The sequence below is a fragment of the Pituophis catenifer genome, unplaced genomic scaffold (genome assembly GCF_029215685.1).
Source record: "Pituophis catenifer annectens isolate HBS135680 unplaced genomic scaffold, rPitCat1.0.hap2 SCAF_2, whole genome shotgun sequence".
In the NCBI taxonomy this organism is placed as follows: Eukaryota; Metazoa; Chordata; class Lepidosauria; order Squamata; family Colubridae; genus Pituophis; species Pituophis catenifer.
Genome location: NW_027256882.1, coordinates 43,507,171 through 43,533,804, shown reverse-complemented (window position 1 = coordinate 43,533,804; position 26,634 = coordinate 43,507,171). Strand labels below are relative to the sequence as shown.

At 43.0% G+C, this 26,634-nt stretch overlaps 1 protein-coding gene across 1 annotated transcript in view; it reads right to left on the bottom strand.

Annotated features, from left to right (window-relative positions):
- The window catches only part of CPNE9 (copine family member 9), a 66,286-nt gene that overhangs the window by 28,283 nt on the left and 11,369 nt on the right, over nucleotides 1–26,634 (bottom strand). Inside the window, exons 2-6 of the mRNA XM_070933508.1 lie at nucleotides 19,967–20,007; nucleotides 8,232–8,278; nucleotides 7,069–7,172; nucleotides 6,835–6,874; nucleotides 1,930–2,006 (exon numbers count right to left, since the gene is read on the bottom strand). Of these exons, the coding sequence (XP_070789609.1) occupies nucleotides 1,930–2,006; nucleotides 6,835–6,874; nucleotides 7,069–7,172; nucleotides 8,232–8,278; nucleotides 19,967–20,007 (309 nt within the window). The remainder of the gene's footprint in view (nucleotides 1–1,929; nucleotides 2,007–6,834; nucleotides 6,875–7,068; nucleotides 7,173–8,231; nucleotides 8,279–19,966; nucleotides 20,008–26,634) is intronic.

Genomic DNA, 26,634 nt, shown 5'->3' with positions numbered 1-26,634 from the left:
TTTCTCTCTCTCTCTCTCTCTCTCTCTCTCTCTCTCTCTCTCTCTCTCTCTCTCTTCCTCCTCCCTCCCTCCCTCCCTCCTTTCTGTTGGAGAATAAAGGCTGCTTAACTGTATTAAAACATGTGAGACAAAAAGGCATACAAACTGTTCAAATCCCACTTCAGGTCGTCCTCAATTTATGACCATAAATGAGCCTGGGATTATTGTTGTAAGTCGTGCAATTCATTAAGCAGGTCAGCAGATGACTCACTTGATTTTACAACTTTTTCATGGAGGTCATTAAGTGAACCCATTGTCCCCAGTGGATGTTTTTTTTGCTGGAAACTGGAAATAAACTCCAGTTTCCAGCAAAAAGAAACAACCATTGTAAATCCAAGTCATGTGACCATGGGCCACTTCAAATGGCCATAATGTGGGCCACATTGAGAGAAGTCCCAGCCATCAGAACTTTGAATCTGAATCTGTGTCATAAGTATCATTTTTGGAGTCCATCGTAACTTCAACTGGTCCTAAATTGAGGATTACTTGTGGTACTATGACTTATAGAATCACAATCCCACAGAGTTGGTCTCCTCTGGGTCCCGTCAGCTAAACAATGCCGGCTGGTGGCCCCACGGGGGAGGGCCTTCTCTGTGGCTGCCCCAGCTCTCTGGAACCAGTTACCTCCTGAGGTCCGGACCATCCCCACCCTATTGGCCTTCCAAAAAGTGGTGAAGACCTGGCTTTTCTGGCAGGCCTGGGGCCGTTGATCTCGCTCTTGTGATCTGGCGAGATCCGGCCGTGAATGGCGTGAACGAGTTTTTAATGTTTTTAATTTTTCAATGTTTTTTTATAATGATTTTTTAAAATGTATTGTGAGCCGCCCTGAGTCTTTGGAGAGGGGCAGCACATAAATTAAATTAATTAAATTAAATTAATTAAATTGGGAAGGACAGCAGCCATCTAGCTCAACCCCTTGCTCAGTGGAAACTCCATGACTGAAAGCTGTTATGGTGACAATATCGTCAGTTGCTGCTCTAGCTTCCCAGAAAATCAAAGTTGTTCCTACAGAGGGATTGCATAGAAGGAAACGATTGTATGAAGGAGAGTGCCTTCACACACTGAGCTAGAGGAATCAATAGAATCATAGAGTAACAATGTCCCTCAGAGGCCATCCAGGCCAACCTCCCACTCAGTGCCAAATAGGGGTCCTTGGTGCTCACTCAGATTGGTTGTTTTCCATTGAAGACATTTCATTACCCAAACAAGGTAACATCATCAGTGCTAGGAGGGAGTGGGATTTGCTCTCAATTAATATTCTAGAGCAGGGGTGTCAAATTCATGTTGCTACAGTGGCGTCACATGACATATCGGGACTTTTTTTCCCCTTCGCTAAACCAGGCGTGGGCGTGGCCAGCACATGACACATCCGGTCCATGGGCTGGGAGTTTGATAGCCCTGTTCTAGAGTCATACCCTATCAGTGTTAGTGAGAGTGGTCTTGGTGGTTTTTTGGTTGACCTGTTTAGTGTTGGCTTGTTTGGCAGTTCTTTGATTGGGGTATTGTTTGCTTCTTGATTATGATGTTAATCTTGGTGTTAATCTATGCTCATCTGGGTATTGATAGTTGATGGGGAGATGTTTGGTCTTTTTGCTGCCTTTTTGGCTTACTGGTTATCTCTTTTGCACAATATGTAGATATTGTTTAAGGCTATGTGTCCGTTGATAGCGGATTTGTCAGAGTGCCAGAACAAAAATTTGGTGATAATTTGTGAGACAAACAATGGCCTTGTGAGCTTAGTCCTCCAAAGCTCTTCTTCTCAAACTTGTAATTTTGATTTTAACCTTCTGGCCATAATGCATTCACAGCATTAGAACAGAGATCCCTCCAAATCACCATCATCCAGGTTCCCCCAAAAACCTTGCCAGATACCCCCTTACCATGACTTACGTAAGGTTCCGTTCCAGGCGACCTCTTTGAGAGCCGATGATCTCCCCCAAGGCCACAAAGGCCTGGCCTAAGAAGCCCTGTGGATGAGAAAGTGGTGAAATGTAAAATTTGTTACTATCGGTTCTGTGGGCGTGGCTTGGTGGGGGGGGTAATGTGACTGGGTGGGCGTGGCCAACTGTTGTTGTTTTTTTAACTTTTAAAACCATTTTTTTCTACAACCTCTTCGGCCGAAGAGGTTGTAAAAAAAATGCTTTTAAAAGCCTCTGACGATCCCAGCTGAGTTGCCTGATCGGCAGAGGCTTTTTTTTCTTTTAAAAGCATTTTTTCTACAACCTCTTCGGCCGAAGAGATTGTAGAAAAAATGCTTTTAAAAGCCTCTGACGATCCCAACTGAGCCGCACGGTCATCAGAGGCTTTTTTTTTTTTACTTTTAAAAGCATTTTTTTGGCCAAAGGGGTTGTAGGCTCAGCTGGGCATGGGGTGGGGGCAGGGATTTTTGCTACCGGTTCTCCAAACCACCCACCGACATCGCTACCAGATCGGGCGATCCGGTCTGAACCGGGAGCATTTCACCCCTGGGATGATACCAAGAGAAAGAAGGAGAGGTGAATCCTGAGACACGACCTAGCAGGGGGAGAGGAGAGGGGAGGGGAGGGGAGGGGAGAGAGGAAAGGAAAATAAGGAAAGGGAAGGGAAGGAAAATACAGAAAGGGAAGGGAGGGAAATAAGGAAAGGGAAGGAAAGGGAAGGGAAGGGACGGGACAGGAAGGGAAGGGAAGGGAAGGGAAGGGAAGGGAAGGGAAGGGAAGGGAAGGGAAGGGAAGGGAAGGGACGGGAAAGGAAAGCTTTCCACCAAGTGAAAGATTTGGTCATCCATTGTTCAGTTGGTGATATCTCCAGTGTGCTGCATTGACTGCAATCTGATATTCCTGGGCAGGGCTTAGGTTCTCCAAAAGCTTTAGGATGAGCAGAAACAGCATTAGCTGAAGATGTGGTGTTACCTCCCTAAACTGAGTAAACCTCCAAGATAGCAGGGAGGAGGTCATCCAATATTTAGGAAGCCAAATGCTCTGCATGGTTCGATTTCACTGGGACTTGCTTGGAATGTCTTCAGGTACTATTTGTCCAAACTCAGACTACATATGCAAGTCTCCCATATTCCTGGGTTAGTGCAGCACATTAAGTCACATGAAAATCCAAACCATAGTTCAATATGGACCAAGCCTATCATGTTTTGGAAATGCATCCACTAGGGTTTAACCTGGCTAAATGGGCTGTGAAAACCTAACCTTTGAACAGACACTTCCCCCACTTAAGAGTGGTTTCGTCTTCTCCCCTTTGCTCTCCAGTCAGGTCTAGTCCAACCAGATAGTGCCACGTGATCCCTAGAGGGCTAGACACAACTTACCTTCTATAGGTCAGGTTGGATAAAGTAGCATGTAAAAAAAAAAGGAGAGTGGAGTTAGTGGCTTCTCACCCCACCTCAGCTGAAGAAAACTCTCTTCTAGTTTAACAGATAACAGTATAATGCCATGTCCTAGAGCAGAGCAAAGATCCATCCGTGGTGTTTATTTTTTATCTAGACATGTGACAATGCACAAAGGAAGAGGTGCCTTCCCTGGGGGCTTTGGTCTAAAGGGAAACAACAGAGGGGATGGAGAGGCAGGGAGTGAAGAGGAGGAAAATGTTGTTGTCTGCCAGCAGCCTGCAGAGCTGTCAGCGGAGTCAGACAGTGAGGAGGCTGGGGAGGACAATGGGCCAGTCCTGGAGTCAGGGGAACACCCAGGCGAGGGCTCTGCGTCGGAGGCAGAGATGGGGCCAGGGCCATCTGGGAGCGATGTGCGGACTCTGGAGCCTCCAGAGGCGGATAGAAGAGAGGCAGAGGAACAGGAGGAGCCTGTTCCTAGTGCACTCATGCAAAGAGCTGCCAGAAGACAAGAGCAGCTAAAGCAAAAAGGACGACTCAGGAGTAAGGCCAGGAGATGATTGGCCCCTCCCAAAAGGCTTAAAAGAGTAGCAACAGCTCTTGGGATTTTGTAGGAAAGCAATGTTGCTACATTTGTTTCTTGTCGGCATCTCTTGCTTTGGAACTTCGTGGGGTTTTGCCAAGAAAAGCCTTTGGCAGGGTGCCAAAGAAGACAAAGGTTGGTGATAAGGCCGAAGGACTGTTTATGTTTTGGAATTAATTTGGACTAAGCTGAGAATGAAGTAAACTGAGAATGAAGTAATTCTCAGCTGTTCTAATAAAATACGTTTGTTTAGGACTGATTGTGTCTGGTAATAACTACTTGGGCCTAGGTCACAACAGAAAAATGTGTGATTCAGTCATTCGTTCCATTCACTTTAGCTTGGAATTAATGAATGATGAAAGAAAGAAAGAAAGAAAGAAAGAAAGAAAGAAAGAAAGAAAGAAAGAAAGAAAGAAAGAAAGAAAGAAAGAAAGAAAGAAAATGAATTCATTCATTCATTCATTCATTCATTTAGTTTGCTTTAGTGAAGCTATAGCTCAGGGTGTCAAACTCGATTTCATTGAGGGCCGCATCAGAGTTGTGTTTGACCTCGGGGGGAGGGCAGTGGCGTGGCTAGGGTGAGCGTGGCCAGCTTGACATCACTTGTGTTGGGGGTGCCTGTGGTGTCCCAAGCGCTCTGCCAATGAAAACAGGCTCCCAATCTCTGTTTTCAGCTGGGACGGCCTCCTGCAACTCTCTGCCAGTGAAAACGGAGCTCAATTTTTGCTGGCAGAGGCACCGTGGGCCGGTCCTTTGCTATTTCCAGGGTGGCCCCATGGGTCAGATCTAAGCACCCGTGGGCCGGATCCAGCCTTGAGTTTGACACCCCTGCTATAGCTTGATACTAAGGATACCAATTTTCTTAGAAAAAGGAGAACTGTGCAAGACTTGAGGGTCATGACAAAAGTGGCTTTAAAAAACTATCACTGGAGACAGCCATAAGAGGTAACCAGAAAAGGATGAAGTTTAGGAAGAGAAGCTGAAATGTACTATGGAAATCCTGTCCCTTTAATTCGCAACTCCCAAGCTTTGGGTTAAGGTTCTCATGCTTGCCTAGTTATGAAATTAAAAATATAAATTCAAAAATTAATTTAACTAAAACCACTAGACTGATTCTTCTCCATGTATTCTTTGTATTTCTTTGTCCTGGCTCCTACCACTGCAGGAACTGAATCAAAATGGCTGAACTTTGTTGCTGTTGGGAAACAGCCAGCTAGGCGAGAAGGTCAAGCAGGGAACTAGCCTTGAGTCTTTGCGCAGCCTCAAGAGACTTACGGCTCAGCACTCTTAAGTTACACAGAACCTTATTTGTTTCTTCCCAAGGGAAGGCAAGCAATCTGGAGAGGTTCTTGTACTATAGGTGGAGCACAATAAAGTAAATGTGTACCTTTCATGTCTGGAACTGGTTGCTTGGTGCCTGACAGCTGGTAAGTTAGAAGATGTGTTTGAATGTGTGTGTCTGTGTGTCTGTGATAGATTTGCAATCACTGTTCTAGAAACACACGCCAGTTGCAGTGGTGGGTTTCAAAAATTTTCACTACTGGTTCTGTGGATGTGGCTTGGTGGGCATGGCTTAGTGGGTGTGGCAGGATAAGGATACTGTAAAATCTCCATTCCTATCCCACTCCAGGGGTAGGATACTGTAAAATCTCCATTCCCTCCCCAATCCAGGGGAAGGTTGCTGCAAAATCCCCATTTCCTCCCGATCAGCTGGGACTCGGGAGGCAGAGAATAGATGGGGGTGGGGCCAGTCAAAGGTGGTATTTACTGGTTCTCTGAACTATTCAAAATTTCCACTACCGGTTCCCCAGAACTGGTCAGAACCTGCTGAAACCCACCTCTGGCCAGTTGTTTGTTTAAGGAACAAGAACCTTGGTAGTACAGTGGTCTAAGGCACCCTGTTATTAAGCTGTTATTAAGACCAGCTGTCTCTCTCTCTCTCTCTCTCTCTCTCTCTCTCTCTCTCTATATATATATATATATATATATATATATACATACATACATACATATATATATATATATATATATATATATATATATATATATATACGGGTATGTATGTGTGTATAGTTAATATTTCGGGTTACTTCCCGTGTAATTGTGGATATATCCCTAAAAGGGTAGAAGCGACGTTTCGGCAGAATCCCATCTGCCATCATCAGGCTTATATTAGCAGTCATTTTGCACTAACTGACGTTGGAATTTCAAATCTCAAAAATTTCAAAAATTTCAAAGCACCAGATTTGAAATTCCAACGTCAGTTAGTGCAAAATGACTGCTAATATAAGCCTGATGATGGCAGATGGGATTCTGCCGAAACGTCGCTTCTACCCTTTTAGGGATATATCCACAATTACACGGGAAGAAACCTGAAATATTAACTACACACACACACACACACACACACACACACACACACACACACACACACATATATATATATATATATATATATATATATATATATATATATATATTTCATTTCATTTTTTTTCATTTATTCGAATTTCTATACCGCCCTTCTCCTTTCGGACTCAGGGCGGTGAACAGCCAGATAAAAAACATCTATACAAACATCACAGTTAAAAAATAAAGTTAAAATAATTTATAAATTTGGCCCATAATTTAAAACTTGTCAATTAAAATAAATATTAAAATTTTTAAAACTAACCCTAAAATCAGGACAGACCGGCTATATATATATTAAAAAGACAACACAATTCTTTTCTTCCTTCTTATGACTACTGTTGACTTTCTTCCCTGATTTCCACTACGGTAATCAGTTAACATAGATCCCAGCTGAAAAAAGAAAATGCCACATGGATGTACAGTACAGGAAATTCCCCCATGAATGTCCAGTTTGAAGTGTAGGGCAAGCAACCATGATACTCACACTCTTGGGCAGGTTGCACGTCTTGGAATCCACATTGTAACTGGAAAAAAACATTAGGAAAATGCATTATCCTTTGGCCTTTTGGTGCTTCCCAAAATTTAGCTGCTGCCAGAGACAGGAGCAACAAGGTCTAGTATCTGTACAGGAGACAAGCCAAGAAAAAAAAAAAAGAAAGAAAAGAAAACAAGGAAGGTGGGGTATGGGAAGAAGGAGAAAAGAGCAGAAGCAACTCACACATCGAAACGCAGGTTCTGCTTTTCCTCAAAATAATAGTCAAGTACAAATTTGCGAACAAAGTCAGGGTTCAGTGTGTTATCAATCACCTCTGTGCGGCCAAACTGGGGAGTAGAAAGGCAAAAGCAGGCGGTTAATAAGGAAACAGCTCCTTATTCATATCCCCCATTTGCAGGCTAGGTAAACCCCCACAGTTAGACAATCGGCCGCCACAGTCAGAAGAGGCTTGGAAATGGAGAGGGATGGCTAGATGGTGGCCTTCAACTTGCCCATCCTCCTCAGCTCCAGTGGAGCACCCTAACCCATCTCCTTTGCTCAAAGAGGATTCAGTTGGCTTCCTTTGCCTCATGCAAGGGACCATTTCTCATTTCTGGTTGCATGAAGGTTGACCGGTTTCCTTCCCCATCCTCCTAATCCAAGGATTAAGGCTCCAAAACATTAATCACCAGAGAAGAGAGAGGGGGAAAGGACATATGTCCTGGAAGGCTCTGTATAACACAGACAGGGATGATAAGGCTTTTGATGAGACTGCGGCCACTTGGCCCACAGAGAGCAAGGCTATGATTTGCAGAAGTGATAGCTGCTCCCGTAGCGAGAACGTATTTATCTGTTAGGAGCCAAAGAAATTATCTGCTAGGCAAAAGCTGTAAAAAAAGAATTATCTGCTCGGTGGCAAAGAAGGCACGTTGGTCTCATCTCCCACTTCAGTCGACAATTTAAAATCAGCACTTCCGTCAAACGGCTTTGGCCTGTTGTGTTTATGAGTTATATTTTCCCACCCAGCTTCAGTCAGTAGATATCTTACATTTTGTTCTTGACTTGCTCATTTAGATTGCAGTGACTGATAGGATGAAAACTGTTCTGACACTGACTTTGTGCTTTTTTGTGTGTTTTTTGTTTAATAATGAAACTGGATCTTCAGGTTTTAACCCTAGAACCTCCTAAATATTGTGGGCAATGGGCTAGAATTGGTAGGGAGGTTGGGGTTGGAAGGAAGATTAGTAGACCATAGAGAGGTCCTGGATAGAGAGGTCCTGGCAAGGATCCACCCAATCAGAACTCAGGAAGTCTATCAATAAGATATGCCAGAAAGGTTTGGCTGACAACAGCTGGATAAAACACATGCATCCCTGTTGGATGGGGAGGGGAATGCAACATCTCACCTCTCGCCATTCTTTGTCTGCAGTTTCTTGGATGTAAACAATCACCACTGTAAGAACAAGGAAAACATTCAGTGGACGTTGCACATTCTTCAAGCTGTCCTTGACGTGGTCCCTGTTGCTACATGTTTTTAATTTTACGCATGCAAATAAACCCATTCCTTTCATATCACACTCACAATCCACCTTTGGGTGCCTCAATATCCCCCCTTCGCTGATGCTGGCTGCTATTTCTAATAAAAATGCTGTTTTGAGGAAGAGAATTCGGAGTGGAAAAAGGAGGGAGGGAAGTTTAATTTTTTCCCCCTCGGTTTTCTGTTATTCTTGCTGTGAACCATCATCCGGTCTGGTTTTCTTTCTTTTCTTTCTTTTTCTTTTTCTTTTGTAGTAGTCAAAACATGTGTTGTTTCTCTCCAGTGTTAAATGTTAATTAAGCTCACACCTAATGTTTTCCTCTCTGAGTCAAGATCTCTGTGAGTTTGCATCATATAGATGGGGAAAGGGTGCTATTCCGTAGTAAACAACATGAAAAGATTTGAGGCTGAATGTGAAACATTTCTAACGCTGGAGAAACCTATTTTTAAAAGCAAATGAGCTGCTGCCAGTCAGCCTAGATAATATTGAGCCAAAAACCAATGATTTAATTCAGTAATAAGTAGTGTTAAATGTTCCCAAAGTACATGGCACTGATTGGCTAGCATGAGTGAGATTTATTTTACTTATTAGATATATCCACTGCCACAATCTTATGACTCTCAGCTATTTACAAGGGGAAACATCCATAATAAAAAAGTGCAATAGAAATAATTATCCTATAATTGGTTATAATCATCTAACAGATGTTTAAAATTATCTTAAAATGAGAGCACATAAACAGTTCTCCAGTGTTATCTGAAGCATTTAAAGAACTGCTGGAATAGCTTGGGTTTAGCTTGCTTCTGAAAGACCAAAAAGGTTGGAGCAAGCTTGATTTTTGGTGATAAAAAGTATTTTATAACAAGAGGCTGTAATGGAGAGGCATCCTCTAGCTCTCTTGGGAGTGGGGGACCACCAAAAGCTTCCCCCCAATTGCTGTTATTGGACAGATCCTATTATGCCAGTTGAAGGAGCTGTCCTGCAGGAATAATAATAATATTAATAACAGAAATAGAACAACTGTGGCAAAAGAAAGCAAATATAATAGGGTGCAATCCCAAAACAATTGGAGCACCACTTGAATTTGTCCATCGGCATTGACAAATTCACCATCAGTCAATTGCATCTTCATCACAGAGAAGTTTCTTAAATTAACCAGTGGAACAACTTGTCTCCAGAAGTTGTGGATGCTTCATCACTGGAGGTTTTTAAGAAGAGACTGGGTAGTCACTTGTCTGAAATGGTATAGGGTCTCCTGCTTGAGCTTGGGGCTGGACTAGAAGACCTCCAAGGCCCCTTCCAGCTCTATTCTGATTGAAAGTTGTGCTTGCTTTAGCAGAACACACATTTCAAGCTATGACATAGTCATTTCAAATTCTATTCCACTGTTGTCTGCCAAGAAGTTTTATTAGGAATGTGTCTAGAGATACAATCCAGCAATGTGCCTCCGTGATCTAAAAGATACTAAATGTAGCCTGGATTTGTACATCAATTGTGATTACTATCAAAGCAAAACTAAATATTTCATCCAATGCTTTCTTATGCGGTGTCAAGCAATTTGTAACTTGAGTCAGTATTTCAGCAGATCAAACCAATTATTCTTGGGGAAAAAATAACATTTCTACTTGAAAGGGATTTCTCCGACCTTTTTCCCCTAAAGCGATAGTTTTGCCTTTTCCAAAAAAATAAAAAATCCAGGCATCATTTCATTTCACAACTCACTTAGGATATCTCAGATTCTCTCCTCCCCTCCAGCATTACTATTCAGGATTCTAACAGAGAGCAAATGCATTAAACTTCCCTGACCTAAATTCACCTTTTAAAACTTCTCTGTCATAGAGTCCGGCAGAACGACAACTACGCTGATAGCTTTAATCAGCATTCCTGGGCATCAGGATCTAGGAAGCTGCATCTCTGGCCATTCCCTCTCTATAAATACCAGGTCTCTTGTAGTTCAGGGTTGAAATGTGGGGCTCTCAAAGCTTGGTGAATTTTATGTAGACATTTCATTACCAAACAAGGTAACATCATCAATGCTAGAAAGGAGAGGGGTTTGCTCTTGTTTTTATATTGTAGTGACTTGCCCTGTCAGTGTTGGTGGGAGTGTTCTTATTGGTTCCTTGAAGAGCCTAATCAAGGAAGACCGTCACCAACACTAACCGAGCAAGTCGCTAGTATATAAAAATAAGAGCCATCCTTGCAGTATGGATGATATTACCTAGTATGGTAATGAAATGTCTGCAAGAAAATCACCAAGAGCAGAGAGCACCAAAGATCCCCCATATTGGTCAAATAACAGCTAAAAGTTTCATTGACAAAGATATTTTCAAGCTTTCATACCACCAATTGCCAGTATGCAAAAAAACATCTTAACACTGTTTTTCCTTGCCTGTAAACTGTTCAAATCTTTATTGGATATGCAGAATTCCCATGATTTCCAGGTAAGGAGGTATAAAACTGCGCTTAATATTCAACTTCTTACGCCATAACAAATATATATATATATATATATATATATATATAGGTGTGTCTTTACACAAATAAAAATTGCAATCCAATAACTGAAAATTCAAATACTGATGAAAACACAGCAAAAAGACCCTTTACAGGGAACATTAATCATATGTGAATTTTAAAAAAAAAATGAGTTACACTGCTTCTTGCACACATTTTCTTGCCTTCAGGAGTTTTACAGCACAATTGAGCCCTTTTGTAAAATGTAAAAAGGCTGGGAGATTTGGTGATAAGACATGAGACAGCAAATGTACTCTTCTTGTCAAAATGTCTGTGGAAATTCTCAGCCATCCAGATCATACCGGTAGTTGTCTCAAAGGTGGTTTTTCAAAAGGCAACTGGGAAGAAGAAGGAAGTGGAGGAGGAGGAGGAGAAGAAGGAAGAAGGAGAGGGAGATGGAGAGGGAGAAGGAGAAGGGGAAGGGGAAGGGGAAGGGAAAGAGGAAGAGGAAGAGGAAGAGGAAGAAGAAGAAGAAGAAGAAGAAGAAGAAGAAGAAGAAGAGGAAGAGGAAGAGGAAGAGGAAGAAGAAGAAGAAGAAGAAGAAGAAGAAGAAGAAGAAGAAGAAGAAGAAGAAGAAGAAGAAGAAGAAGAAGAAGAAGAAGAAGAAGAAGAAGAAGAAGAAGAAGAAGAAGAAGAAGAAGAAGAAATTGTTTTGCTTCTTATCCGAGAAGTTGGTTCTGGCAGGTTCTTGGCAGAATTATCCTGCTGAAACACTCTGGGTGTAGCAGTAAATTTGTTTGGAACAGATTTGATTATAGTCTGGGAGGGGGGGATCAAATCCCCATCTTTGCTGTGCTCCCCGGGACCTTCCATAATGCCCTGCAATTATGCTAACAGACCACTCTGGACACCAATGGGCAATTGGAAGAAGCCCAAAATGTGCCCAAGAGCAATTTATGTGGATGATCCTAGGACATTCTCTTCACTTGGGGGTAAGAAAACATACCTAAAGATGGATGGAACTAGGAATGTGTAGTCTAACGAAGAGAAGGACTAGGGGGTGATAAGATAGCAGTCTTCCAGTCTTTGAGCATCTGTCCCAGAGAAGACGGGAATCAACTTATTCTCCAAAGCACTGAGGGCAGGTCAAGAAGAAATGGGTGGAAGATCATTAAAGAGAGATCGGACCTGGAACTAAGCAGGAATTTCCTGACAGTGAGAACAATTAATCAGTGGAATGGCTTCCCTCTAGAAGTTGTAGGTGCTCCATCACTGGAGGTTTTCAAGAAGAGATTGGACAGTCATTTGAAAGAAATGACATAGGATCTCCTGCTTGAGGAGGAGGTTTGTCACTGCGTTATTTGTTTGCCAGCTGAGCTCCCATTCTAAGACTTACGGTAGCCTGGCCAGGGAACTTATCTGTGGCTGAGATAAGGCTGGTCTTGTGAGACATTGGACTACTACACATGTCTACATTCTTTCTTTTCTAACTTCCTGATTTTCCTTTGTCTGGTAAGGATGTAGTTAGCTAGTTTTGTACTTTTATAATAAAATGTTTCTTAGAATATATACTTCGGGTTTTCTTTCTTTGAGAGTATGCTCCATGGAAAACAAGATTCATCCACCTCTAATTAATTACAGTTTCCCCAGGGGGGGAACGAAGCTGATTCATGCTTCGACAATGGTAGCAGAGGACTAGAGGTCCAACCAAGGTCCCTTCCAATTTTGGTATTCTATGTTTTAACAGCATAAGATATGGAAGAGTTCCAGGAGTCAAAGCAATGCAGCAGTGACTCATGATCCTCAACTTAATGGAAAGAGAAGAGGGCAAGAGGCATGTGTAATCCAACTATGGTGCTAACATTTGAACTAATAATCTTTCATTTTAATGGGGTTTCACCCTGATGATGGCAACTTTCCTGCATGCGTGGAGCATGCTTTTTAAAAAAGACATTGTTAAGAGTAGCTACAAACAAACCTGAAAGAACAGCTTTTGGAAAGAAGGCAAGACTTCAAAACTAGAGTTAGATCCTCAATCCTAGAACAGCTGGGCATCCTCCAGATGGGATGACTTGCAACCTGGCCACTGTAGCTTCACACATCTGAAAGGCTCTTGGTAGGAAAAACCTGCTTTGTGATCATGAAGGGCTCTTCTATGCCCTTTCATGCTGCCCTGATCCAGAATCTATGTTGTCACTTTAGCTTTTCATGACGCTGGTGATTTTTATCCAATTTGAGTTCCATCTCACCTAGAATAACAGAGTTGGAAGGGACTTTGGAGGTCTTCTAGTCCAACCCCCTGCTTAGGCAGGAAACCCTACACCACTTCAGACAAATGGTTATCCAACATCTTCTTAAAAACTTCCATTGTTGGAGCATTCACAACTTCTGCAGGCAAGTTGTTCCACTGATTAATTGTTCTAACTGTCAGGAAATTTCTCCTTAGTTCTAATTTCCTTCTCTCCTTGATTAGTTTCCACCCATTGCTTGTTGTCCTACCCTCAGGTGCTCTGGAGAATAGCTTGACTCCCTCTTTTTTGTGGCAGCCTCTGAGATATTGGAACATTCTATCATGTCTCCCCTAATCCTTCTTTTCATTAAACTAGACATACCCAGTTCCTGCAACCCTTCTTCATATGTTTTAGCCTCCAGACCCCTAATCATCTTTGTTGCTCTTCTCTGCACTTTTTCTAGAGTCTCCACATTTTTTTTACATCGTGGCGACCAAAACTGGATGCAGTATTCCAAGTGTGGCCTTACCAAGGCATTATAAAGTGATATTAAAACTTCATATGATCTTGATTCTATCTCTCTGTTTATGCAGCCTAGAACTGTGTTGGCTTTTTTGGCAGCTGCTGCACACTGCTGCTCATATTTAAATGGTTGTCCACTAGGACTCCAAGATCCCTCTCATAGTTACTACTATTGAGCAAGGTCCCACCTATACTGTACCTGTGCATTTTGTTTTTCTTGTCTAAATATAGAACTTTACTTTTTTCTTGATTGTTCTTCCCAGGAAATGCTGCAGATACATGTTTTCAGGGTCATACAGCTCTTTGTGTTTGATCTCCAAAATGTGCTTTTGGAGCACAGCTGCTGCCTGCAACATCTTTAAACAGCAGCGGTTTTTACAATCCCATGGAAAGAGGAAGCTACTGAACTGTTGCAGATATTTGCCACCTGCTGTGGAAGCAGCTGCAGAATTGATAGTTCTGCATTCGTGGGAGTTCCTGTAAAGGTTTATGAGAAAGACCTTGAGAGACCAGGCGAAGAGATGCTGCCTAGGGAACGGTCAGATAAGAGAGGGCACAGCCTGCAGCTGCATAAAGAATGGGAAAAGAAGCTCAAAAAGAGATACTACCTAGTTTCTCAGGCTGTAAAAAGAGGTGGTGAGAAATTTGTACTTATTCTGTTAAGGTAGCAATAGCAATAGCACTTAGACTTATTTACCGCTTCATAGTGCTTTTACAGCCCTCTCTAAGCGGTTTACAGAGTCAGCATATGGCCCCCTCAACAATCTGGGTCCTCACTTTACTCACTTCGGAAGGATGGAAGGCTGAGTCAACTTTGAGCCAGTGAGATTTGAACTGCCGAACTGCAGCTAGCAGTCTGCTGAAGTATCCTGCAGTACTGCACTTTAACCACTGCGCCACCTCGGCTTTTTAAGGTAGCCTTAAAATAGAATAGAATAGAATTAGCTATCCCGATCGTTTTTCCTGTCTGGTCTATCTGAGAAGATTGACAATTCCTGCCTCCTTATTTTCTCTTGGAGCCAAGGTATTCTCCTTACTCCCATATAATTGCCATTTGTTTTTTTTCTTATTGAAAAATCGAGCAGGAAAGTGAGAGCATTGAGATGGGAAGGGGATGGCCCACTGACTGGAATGCCCTTTTCCACATTTCCCAGAATGCCGTCTGGAGGCAGCACTGATCCATTCAGAAGAAGGAGAGTTGACATGTAGAGGAGTCCAAGGATTGGAAGAGAATAAGCAGGATGTGAGAATAATTGCATCCTTATGAGACAAAGCTCACCCTTGTTGTATGCAACATCACACAAACGCTGTTGGTAAATAAATAAATAAATAATAATATTAATAACAACAACAACAACTTGCAGACCCCTCACATTCTGGACATAAACTGTTTCAACTCCTACCCTCAAAACGACGCTACAGAGCACTGCACACCAGAACAACTAGACACAAGAACAGTTTTTTCCCGACCGCCATCACTCTGCTAAACAAATAATTTCCTCAACACTGTGAAACGATTTACTAAGTCTGCACTACTATTAATCTTCTCATCGTTCCCACCATGAATCTCTTCCCACTTATGACTGTAACTTTGCTGCTCGTATCCTTACGATTTATATTGATATTGTTTCCTGATTGCTTATTTGTACCCGATGACTATCATTAAGTGTTGTACCTTATGATTCTTTTCTTTTATGTACACTGAGAGCATATGCACCAGGACAAATTCCTTGTGTGTCCAATCACACTTGGCCAATAAAAAATTCTATTCTGTTCTATTCTATTCTATTCTATTCTCCTAGAGCTGCCACCTCTAACATTTGACTCCAAGGTTTTTGAGGGACTGATTTTTTTATTTTTGAAGGGATATTTGAGGGGGCTGCCACAAAATGAGGCGGGCATATTATTATCCAAAGCACCAGGAGGCAAGACAAGAAATAATGGATGGAAACTAGGAGAGAAGCAACCTAGGACTAAGGACAAATTACCTAACGATGACAACAATCAACCAGTGGAATGTCTTGCCTTCAAATGTTACGGGTACTACATCACTGGAGGCTTTCAAAAAGAGACTGGACAGCCATTTTGCTGAAATAGTATAGAGCAGGGGTGTCAAACTCAAGGCCTGTGGGCCGAATCCGTCTCCCAGGGTGCTTAGATGTAGCCCACGGGGCCACCCTGGAAACAGTGAAGGACCAGCCTCTGCCAGTGAAAATGGAGCTTGGGAGGGCCATGCGCAGCCATTCTAGGCTTTGTTTTTGGCCACAATGGCCTCCTGCAGCCCTCTGCCAACAAAAACGGAGCTCAGAGGGGCACGTGTGCTGCAGAAGGCTGTCGTGGCCAAAAATGGGGCCCAGAGGGCTGCTTTCGCTGGCAGAGCGCTTGGGCCACCATAGGTGCCCCCGACAGGAGTGATGTCATGCTGGCCACGCCCCCTGGCCACACCCCCAAGGCAGGTGTGTTGCTCTTACCTTTACTACCGGTTTGCAGTGGGAGCATGAACGCTTCTGCGCATGCGCAGATCACCCATGATGACATTGTGGTGGGTCGGTGGAGACTCCCACTGGTTTTACTACCGGTTCTATAAAACCGGACCGAACCGGGAGCAACCCACCACTGCCCTGAGGCCAAATACAACCCTGATGCGGCCCTCAATGAAATCAAACTCTATACCCCTGCTTTAGCGTCTCCTGCTTGAGCTGGAGGTTGGACTAGATGACCTCCAAATTCCCTTCCAACACTGTTATTCTATGTTCTGTAAGATGGATCTGTCACAGTACAGTAATGGAGTCAAGTCTCATATTCCGTCAAGCATAAAAATATGAAGCAAGCTGCTGCCTTAATTCTGAATATAGTTTCCACTGGCATGCCACCAATGCACTCATGAATTTCTTCAAACTTTCCCCCTTCAGGGGATTCATTCCAAAATCATCCCTACGGAGGCTCTAGGATATACGTTCATTGCCCTGCCTGGGACACGGTGATTGCCCTGTGATCGTAAGAATGATGGCACCCTTAGCTGCTTTGCCATTTGGAGGAAGGCATTTTCGACTAACTCCTCCATTCAGATGGTTTGAATTACCTTCATTTTCTGAAAGTGATTGCCTTTGTCAAGCACCTGCCTGGCCATTTTTCTGCTTCTCCTGCTAGCAATCACCTGCCATTGTGCAGCTCTTTATTTCTTGCTTCCTGAACATATATTTTTAATGAAAAGAAAAAAGATGGGCAAAGACAGGAAGATTGCTGACAGAGAACTTAGCTGCCTGGGTAAAGGTGAGGAGTCCTTGGAACGGAATTCAGCTTATAGTAACTTAAAGCTATGCCAATGACCTTCTGTAAACTTCCAAATTAAATGAAATTTGGTGCTAAAATTTCCTGAGGGTGGTGACTAATCTACAAAGGCTAAAAGTAAAGGTCAGTTAGAGGGACAGTGATGCTTGGACCCTTCAAAAATCCATGATGAAAAGAGGGGGAATCCCAATAAAATGTTTTCATAAAGTATTGCTCAAGAGCCTTGTGTACTACAGGTGAGGCTGTAAGGTCGAAATGCTCAGAGTCACCTTGGTCTGTGAGATGCCCAGAAGAAAGATTGCCCAACTGAATTTTTAAATTTTTTTAACTGGGAAAGTTAAATAGGAAGCTGGCACACAGTACTGCTGGATATGCAGTACTGTCTAATATCTATGCATATTTACCCATGTAGTATGGCAGTAGTATTGTTATTTGCATTCTTATTATCTTCTTTACTACCCCCTCCTATTGGTATCATGATGATGGTGAAGTTGATTAGTATTCTGATGCTTTGCATTTACACTCCAAGCTTTTACACCGGAGACAAATTCCTTGTGTGTCTATCACACTCGGCCAAGTAAAGTATTCTATTCTATTCTATTCTATTCTATTCTATTCTATTCTATTCTATTCTATTCTATTCTATTCTATTCATCTACTCTACTCTATTTTCTATTCTATTCTATTCTACTCTACTCTACTCTACTCTACTCTACTCTACTCTACTCTACTCTACTCTACTTATTTTCTATTCTGTTCTACTCTACTCTACTCTACTCTACTCTACTCTACTCTACTCTACTCTACTCTACTCTACTCTACTCTACTCTACTCTACTCTACTCTGGAAAGCCATGGTGAGCACATCCACCACATCTTTCAAGACTCAAAATGTTGTCTATCCCAAACTGACTGGCAGCAGCTTTCCTGGATTTCCATCAGCAATTATGAATTTGAAACATTGAATTTGGGATCTTTTGTATGCAAAGCATATGCTCTGATATTGAGTCAGAGCAACACTATAATTCCCATTCATTCAGCCATTCATTCCCTCTCAGACACACAATCTGCCCCTCTCAATATTCCCTATGATTTATTCCCCGCCAAAGACCTGCCAACAGCTTTGGTTTCTTTCTAACCCTGTGATTATAAATTTAATTTAGCTTGTAATTTTCTTCCTCCCTTGGCACAACATATATATCATCATGCTTGTGCAGGACTTGGGAAGAGATGATGACCAAGAGATGATCAGTTCTGTAACTGATGTTACAGCCAACTCTCCAAGTAAACAGCCAAAGTTAAACAGCTAAAATTCAGTGAATGGGTCACCTTCAACCACCTGTGATGGGACTGAGATGCTCCCAATAGTGTAGGGCAGGGATATCAAACTCAAGGCCAGGGGCCAGATCCAGCCCACGGGGTGCTTAGATCTGGCCTACAGGGCCACCCTGGAAGCCAGGAAGGACTGGCCCACAGTGCCTCTGCCAGTGAAAACGGGCTCCTGAGCTCCGTTTTTGGCTGCAACAGCCTCCTGCAACCCTCTGGCAGCGAAAACAGAGCTTGGGAGGGCAGAGGGTTGCAGGAGGCCATCCCAGCCAAAAGTGGAGCTCGGGAACCCATTTTCACTGGCAGAGGAACTGCAGCCCAGTCCTTCACTGCTTCCAGGGTGGCCCTGCAGCCCAGATCTATGCACCCCGCAGGCTGGATCTGGCCCCCATTTTCACTGGCAGAGCGCTCGGGCCACCAAAGGTGCCCCCGACACAAGTGACGTCGAGCTGGACACATCCATCCCAGCCACGCCCACCCCAGTCCCCTGAGGTCAAACAGAATTCTGATGCAACCCTCAATGAAATCGAGTTTGACACCCCTGGTGTAGGGTAACTTGGTTAATGTCAAACTCTGACAGAACACCTCCCCCCAAGAGCAGTTTTCCTCAACCAGGAGTCTTCTGAGTGCACTGAACTACAATTCCAATTACCCCAAATGATGGGAGTTGTAATCCCAACATATCTCAAGGGCATCGGGTTGGGAAGGCTGTCTTGGAAATGTAGGGAGCCACAAAAAGGATCTTGGGGAAAGTTTGCAGAGGTAGTTACAAGAAACATGTTTTAAAGTCAGGAAAAAAAAAAGAAAACATTAGGAAGAAATTCACATTAGCTCCACCTAACTGCCAGGGGTACGTAGGTAGTCCTTGACTTGCAACCATTCATTTAGTGACTGTTTGAAATTACCCTGTTTCCCCAAAAATAAGACCCAACCGGAAAATAAATCCTAGCATGATGTTTCAGGATGCTTGTAATATAAGCCCTACCCCAAAAATAAGCCCCAGTTAAGATTGTCAGGCAGATGGATGCAGTTAGTACCATATTTCCCCAAAAATAAGACCTAACCAGAAAATAAGCCCTAATGCGTCTTTTGGAGCAAAAATTAATATAAGACCTGGTCTTATTTTTGGGGAAACATGGTAGAACAGCACTGAAAAAAGTGACTTATGACCATTTTTCATTCTTATGACCGTTGAGCATCCCCATGGTCAGGTGATCAAAATTCAGACACTTGGCAACTGACTCATACTTATGACGGTTGCAGTGTCCTGGGTTCATGTGATCCCCTTTTGCGACCTTTTGGCAAGCAAAGTCCATGGGGAAAGCCAGATTCACTTAACAACCAGGTTAGTAACTTAACAACTGCAGTGATTCATTTAACAACTGTGGCAAGAAAGGTCATAAAGCAGGGCAAAACTCTCTTAAACACCTGTCTCACTTAGCAGCAGAGATTTTGGGCTCAATTGTGGTTGTAAGTCGAGGACTACCTGTAATAAGGAAGGAAGGGAAAATGTAGTCAGGCTTTCAGGATTCGTTTACTGTGGCTTAAATTGGTGAAGTAAAGTCCCAATTAAACTTGGGGAGTCCATTTTCTAGCCTATCTCAAAGGGCCGACAGGAATTAACATGGCTGAATTCTATTCTTGTCTCTTCGTGGTAGCTGGATGATGTCAAGACTCTGTCAAAGGATGCCAGCCTTTGATTCTTGAGGGGATGGGGCTATAGATCCACCATTTTGTGCCAATGCCACTATTGTTCCTAGATTTAACTGAGCCTACTTACCAGGATCAGACTTGGAGAAAGTGTCCATATCCAACAGATTCCTGCGAAGACGAAGGAGCCAAAGAGTAGAAAGAAAAAGCAGAAATTACCAGTGTGCAAATACAGAAAGAGGATAGGTGTGTAAGAAGTGTAGGATTTGCTTGCCTCCAATCAATTTCCCTATAATAAAACCACCCTGATCCTTCTGAGTTACTTCTGTTCTCTGGCCAAACATTCCTTCTGTTAGGATTATAACACGTCTAGATTAAAGGAGGTAATCAAATTTACAGCCGGTGGCAGCTTTGTGATGGAGAAAAGAGAACAGAGCCAATCCATCATGTTGGAGCTTTTAAACTGCCAGCAATGTAAGTGCTGGTGAAACACTCACCTCTATTCTGGTTTACCACTTAGTGTCAGCTTCCGTTTGATGTTTGTTTCCAACACTGGGCTCCCTAAACGGAGCTTCTGAAGATCACTTCTACCTTTCCCCCTGACTATAAAACAGCAATTTTGGTCTAGCAGTTAAAGCATCAGGCTAGAAACCAGGAGAGTGTGAATTCTAGTCCTGATTTAGGCATAAAAGCCAGCTGGGTGACTTTGACCCAGTCATTCTCTCACAGCCCAATTCACCTCACAGGACTGAGGAAGAAATATTAGATATTTTCGCCGCCTTGAGTTGTTTAATAAACATAATAAAGATTGGATATCAATAAAATAATACATACATGAAATAATAACTAGGCACTTCTCTCTTTTTTCTACGCAAGAGGCAAATACAAATGAGGAGGCCCAATAATTAGAAACACCTTTCTTTATTGCTGTTTAAAACTAGAGATCCCACAAAAGAGCAAGATATTATTTTCATGTACAAGTTGCTAGGCCTCATGATATCTAGGCCAAGAGTGTAAGAACATTTGTTCTTTTTTAAACCCTTAACTGGAGCTCCCCACAGTTGGAGCCTAATGCAAAAGATGTGTGTGCGTGTGTGTGTAATTAAATTGAGCTCAGGAATTTATTTTGAGCATCAGCATTAAAATGTGGCTCACGTTCCTTATGCTCACAGACACACAAAAATCTGTATCTGGTGACCCCAAGCTTCTTTTTAAAAATTTAGGGTGTAATCTAGATTCTAGAACGTACAGTATGTCCTAAAAATCTAACACTAGGTTCTTACCTATCGTCTCTCCATTTCTGATTTGGGGGGGAAAAAATCAGAAGCTCTTGCTATATAAATACGAAATAGCACAATAGGGCCAATGGGAATCACAAAGTTGTGAGGTTCAAGGTCTTCCACAAACATCCCTCAACCCCTGTCCTCTCTGCTGTGGTCAGTCATCTCCTTGCCATGTCCTAGGATCCTTGCCACAAAGTTTCCAGTCCTTTGAAAACTTTCATCTTAGAAGCCAAATACAAGAGACCACAAGTGAAATACGTTGAAATACATTCAGAAACGACGTGAAGATGACATGGTCCAGCTTCAAGTGGTCCCCAGAAGCTCAACATGTCTATGGAGATTCTCAGTCATCCAGGACATGATTGTCTCAAAGGTGCTTTTTTTCTTTTTCTTTTCCTTTCGAAAGGCAACTGGACTTTCTTGGTGTTTTCTTTGAAGACGTTATGGTCCACTATCCTGATGAAGCTTCTTGGATGAGAAGTGAAAGGTCTTCAAAGGAAACATCAACAAAGTCCAGTTGCCTTTTGAAAGGTGGGGGAAGCATCTCTGAGATTGGCTCAGCATCTTCTGGAGTCACCGTAGTTTGAGAGGAAAAGGCTGAATTGACAGTATTGAGGAAGTCAGGCAAGCTGTTTATTCAATTGTTTCCTGGAAAGCTTACTTCTGCTGGATTAGTTTTAGTGCAGAACTGGACTTGCGGGGCAGGATCAGATATAGTTTCAGGCAGGGGTGGGCTTCAAAAATTTTAGCAAGGGGTTCTCTGCCTGGTTGCTGGGTGGGCATGGCTGTGGCCTAGTCAGCCTCCTGCACCACGGTCTCCCTGGGCTCCACAGGTTTTTTTCTAGTCTCCGGGAGGGCGGGAAAACGGCCTTCCCAGGCTCCAGGGGCCCTCTGGAGGCCGGAAACAGGCCCATTTCCAGCCTTCCCGAACTTCCGGTAGGCCTGTTTTTCGTCCTCCCCTAGCCTTCGTCTGCGCCCTGCACTTGCCTGCATCCAAAATGGGCCGCATGGGGATTCCTGGGAGGGGCAGGGTGGGGTGGGTGGGGCCAGCCAGAAGTGGGATTTGGGGGTTCTCCGAACTGCACAAAATCTTAGCTAGGAGTTCTCCTGAACCCCTGCAAACCCCCAGCAGCCCACCCCTGGTTTCAGGGCCTAGGGCAGTGATGGCAAACCTTTGGGGCAGGTTGTGTCAAACATTTGGAAACTTGACTCTGCTGGTATGTCACCTCCCCACTCTGCCCAAACAAAAGAAAAAGAGTTCTTTACATATTCATTTATTTTTTAAAAAGACCAATTATGCAATGATTTTTTTTTCTTTTTCAGAAATTTATATTGCTGCCTATTTGCACATGGAAACTCAAGGCAGCTTACGGGAATATGAAAACCTCATAAACCTCATATAAAAACAATAAAATTAATATTGATGCAATTTACATAGATTTTTGTAAGGCTTTTGATACAGTAGTATATGATAAACTGCTGTTGAAATTAAACTCTTACGGTATTTCTGGACCTTTGCACAAGTGGATTGCTGCTTTCCTGTCTAATAGACTGCAGAAAATCAAAATAGGGAACTCGCTGTCTAATCCTGCATCAGTTAACCGTGATGTTCCGCAAGGCAGCACTTTAGGTCCCACACTTTTTTTGCTCTATATCAACGATTTATGTGATCAACTAAAAAGCAATTGCGTACTTTTTGCCAATGACATAAAATTATTCAATTCTACAGATAATTCTGTTGTTTTGCAAAGTGATCTCGACTATGTTTCTGAATGGTCATCTATTTGGCAACTTCAAATTTTGATTAATAATCGCATGTGTTACATATTGGTAAACGTAATCAGAATGTCAAGTATAATCTAGGTGGCATTCAGTGGTGGGTTTCAAAAATTTTTACTACCGGTTCTGTGGGCGTGGCTTGGTGGGCGTGGCTTGGTGGGCATGGCAGGGGAAGGATAATGTAAAATCTCCATTCCCACCCCACTCCAGGGGAAGGATACTGTAAAATCTCCATTCCCTCCCCATCAGCTGGGACATGGGAGGCAGAGAATAGACGGGGGCGGGGCAGGCCAGAATTTTTACTACCGGTTCTCCAAACTACTCAAAATTTCTGCTACCGGTTCTCCAGAACTGGTCAGAACCTGCTGAAACCCACCTCTGGTGGCATTGATCTAGCAGATGACCCTCACTTTGTTAAGGACCTAGGTCAGTGATGGCAAACCTATGGCACACGTGCCACAGCTGGCATGTGGAGCCCTCTCAGCGAGCATGCGAGCCGTCTCCCAGCTCAGCTCCACAGCGCATGCACGCGCCTCCCACTGGCCAGGTTATTTTTGGGTCTCTGTTGTGCATGTGGGAGACACATGTGCATGCATGGGGGTCATGTACGCATGCGGGGGGGCGGTGGAAACGTGTGCATGTGGGGGGGACGGAGAGTGCAGGGGGGTCATCCGCGCATGTGCAGGGGGTGGGGGGGTGGGTGTAGTGCATGCACTGCATTATGTGTGCCGGCACTCACGCGTGTCTTCGGCACATGACAACAAAAAGGTTAGTCATCACTGATCTAGGTGTACTTATCTCTGACTATTTATGCTCCAAAGTTCACTGTAACAAAAAAGCATTAAGAGTTGTAAACTTAACTTTGCGAAGCTTTTTTTCTGGAAACATTGTATTGCTAATTAGAGTTTATAAAACTTATGCTAGACCAATTTTAGAGTATTGTTCAACTGTTTGGAATCCCCACCATATATCTGACATCAGTACAATCGAGCGGGTTGAGAAATACTTCACGAGAAAAGTCTTACATTCTTCTGTACACAATAGAATTCCTTATGCTACTAGGCTCGAAATTCTCAGTTTGGATAACTTAGAACTGTGTCGCTTGCGGTCAGACCTAGGTATTGCATACAAAATTATACGTAGTAATGTTTTACCTGTAAATGTCTTTTTCTGTTTTAATCGCAATAATATGCAATAATATGCGTGCAAACAACCGCTTTAAATTCAGTGTAAATCATTCTAAACTTGACTGTAAAAAAGTATGATTTCTGTAACAGAGTTGTCAAAGTTTGGAATGCTCTACCTGATCCAGTTGTCTCAAATTTTCACAGTTTCAGTCACAAATTGACTTCCGTGGACCTCACTTTGTACTTAAGTGGTTAGTAGAGGGGGCTAATGTGCCTATCGTCCCTGTCATTGTATTTTTATTCTCTTATTCTTGTTCTCGTTTTTGTTTGACATATTCAATCAATCAATCAATCAATCAATCAATCAAACTAATAAAAGAGAATAACCATATAATAAAATAATAAAATAAAACTTCCCTTTTTAATTGTAAATTTTAAGTTTGTCTTAAAACATTGGGTGTGTTTTAATCTGTTTTGGGCCAAATTATTTAATGGGTTTTTATATTGTCTTTTAAATTTTGTAGTCTGTGTGTTTTATTTTTTGGCTGTTCACTGCCCTGAGTCCTTCAGGAGTAGGGCAGTATATAAATCTAATAAAATGAAATGAAATGAAATGAAAAATAATAAAATAATTCCTAGGACCTGCTTACCTTCAGGCAGTGTCCTTTTTCCGTTGACAGGTACCTGGGATCTACCTGAAGCATGTCCGAATTGCACAAATTTTTTGTTCTTGAAGAGGCTTTGGAGAACGCTTTTCCATGGTCTCTGAAGCCTCCAAAAACCACATAAAAACCCACCTTTCCTGATTTTCATAAGCTTTGGAGGCTGTGTGTGAGGACAGTCCTCTCACTTGACTTCCAAAGGCTGTGCAAAAGCTCTTCTCCTTCTCCTTCTCCTTCTCCTTCTCCTTCTCCTTCTCCTTCTCCTTCTCCTTCTTCTCCTCCTCCTCCTCTTCTTCTTCCTCTTCTGCTTCCTCTTCCTCCTTCTCTTCTTCTTCTTCCGCTTCCTCTTTTTCTTCCTCCTCCTCCTCCTCCTCTTCTTCTTCTTCTTCCTCTTCTGCTTCCTCTTCCTCCTCCTCCTCCTCTTCTTCTACTTCCTCCTCCTCCTCCTCTTCTTCCTCCTCCTCCTCTTCTTCCTCTTCCTCTTCCTCCTCCTCCTCTTCTTCTTCCTCTTCCTCCTCCTCTTCTTCCTCCTCCTCCTCCTCCTCCTCTTCTTCTACTTCCTCCTCCTCCTCTTCTTCCCCTTCCTCTTCCTCCTCCTCTTCTTCCTCTTCCTCTTCCTCTTCCTCCTCCTCTTCTTCCTCTTCCTCCTCCCCCTCCCCCTCCCCCTCTTCTTCTTCTTCTTCTTCTTCTTCTTCTTCTTCTTCTTCTTCTTCTTCTTCTTCTTCTTCTTCTTCTTCTTCTTCTTCCTCCTCCTCCTCCTCCTCCTCCTCTTCCTCCTCCTCCTCCTCTTCTTCTTCTTCCTTCTTCCTTCTTCTTAGCGTATTACCACAATTGAGGACCCGGATAGTGGGGGCAATAAGCCAGCTTTGTATACAACAACACCACTTAGGGGGGGGGACCAAAAGCCCTAATAAGCAGGTATATACATAAAAGTATGCAGGCTATTGCTATAATGCATTGTAAGCCGCCCTGAGTCTACGGAGAAGGGCGGCATATAAATTGGACTAATAAATAAATAAATAAATAAGTGCAGGGTCCACTTTTCAGATCATTGAACGAATCATTGAACACCTGACTCTCATACAGTTTCCAAAAACCGTGCAAAAAAAAAATGCCCCGTTTTTGCAGGCTCTGGAGAGAGAGCGCAAAAGCATGGCCCTCTCACACAACTGTCAAAGAGTCCGGAAGCCATACAAGAGGACACCCCGTTCTCATGCTGCCTCTGCAGTCTCTGAAAATCGCACAAAAAATGGGGTGTGCTTTTGGGAACAGTTGGGTGTTGGTGAATGCTGGTGAACCAAAACATTGTGGTGTGTTACCTTTGACATGCATGTCACAGGTTCGCCATCACTGGCTTAGAGTTTGTAATCCAGGCTTAGTGAAGCACCATCCAAAGCCATTGGATTGCAGTACTGGCCCCATGCTCTGTAGAGGCAGTCGGTCTCCTGCTCTATGGGCAAAATCCCTTGAGTTCTTCACCTCTGCCATGATTATTTCCTCCTATTTCAGAAAGCCTGGCTCTTACAGGTAATCCTTGATTTATAACCGTTCGTTTAGTGACCATTCAAAGTTGCAACGGCACTGAGAAAAGCGACTGATGCCCGTTTTTCACACTTATGACCATTTTGCCTAATGATCATTTGATTCAATTAACAGCTGCCATGATTCGCTTAGCAACCACGGCAGAAAAGGCTGTGAAATTGGGCACAACTCACTTTAACAACCCTTTTGCTCAGCAACAGAAATTCTGCTCCCAGTTATGGTCCTAATGTCGACATGTAATGAGTAAAAAGCAGAAATGAAGGGGGGAAAAAAAAAGGGGGGGAAGCAAAAGCGCAGAAAGATAGAATAAAAAGAAATACAAAGAAGAAGCTTCTGATTTTCTTTGCAGCAAATATAAGCACAATTGCAAAGTTTATCTGATTACAAAAAAAAAGCTTGTTCTTT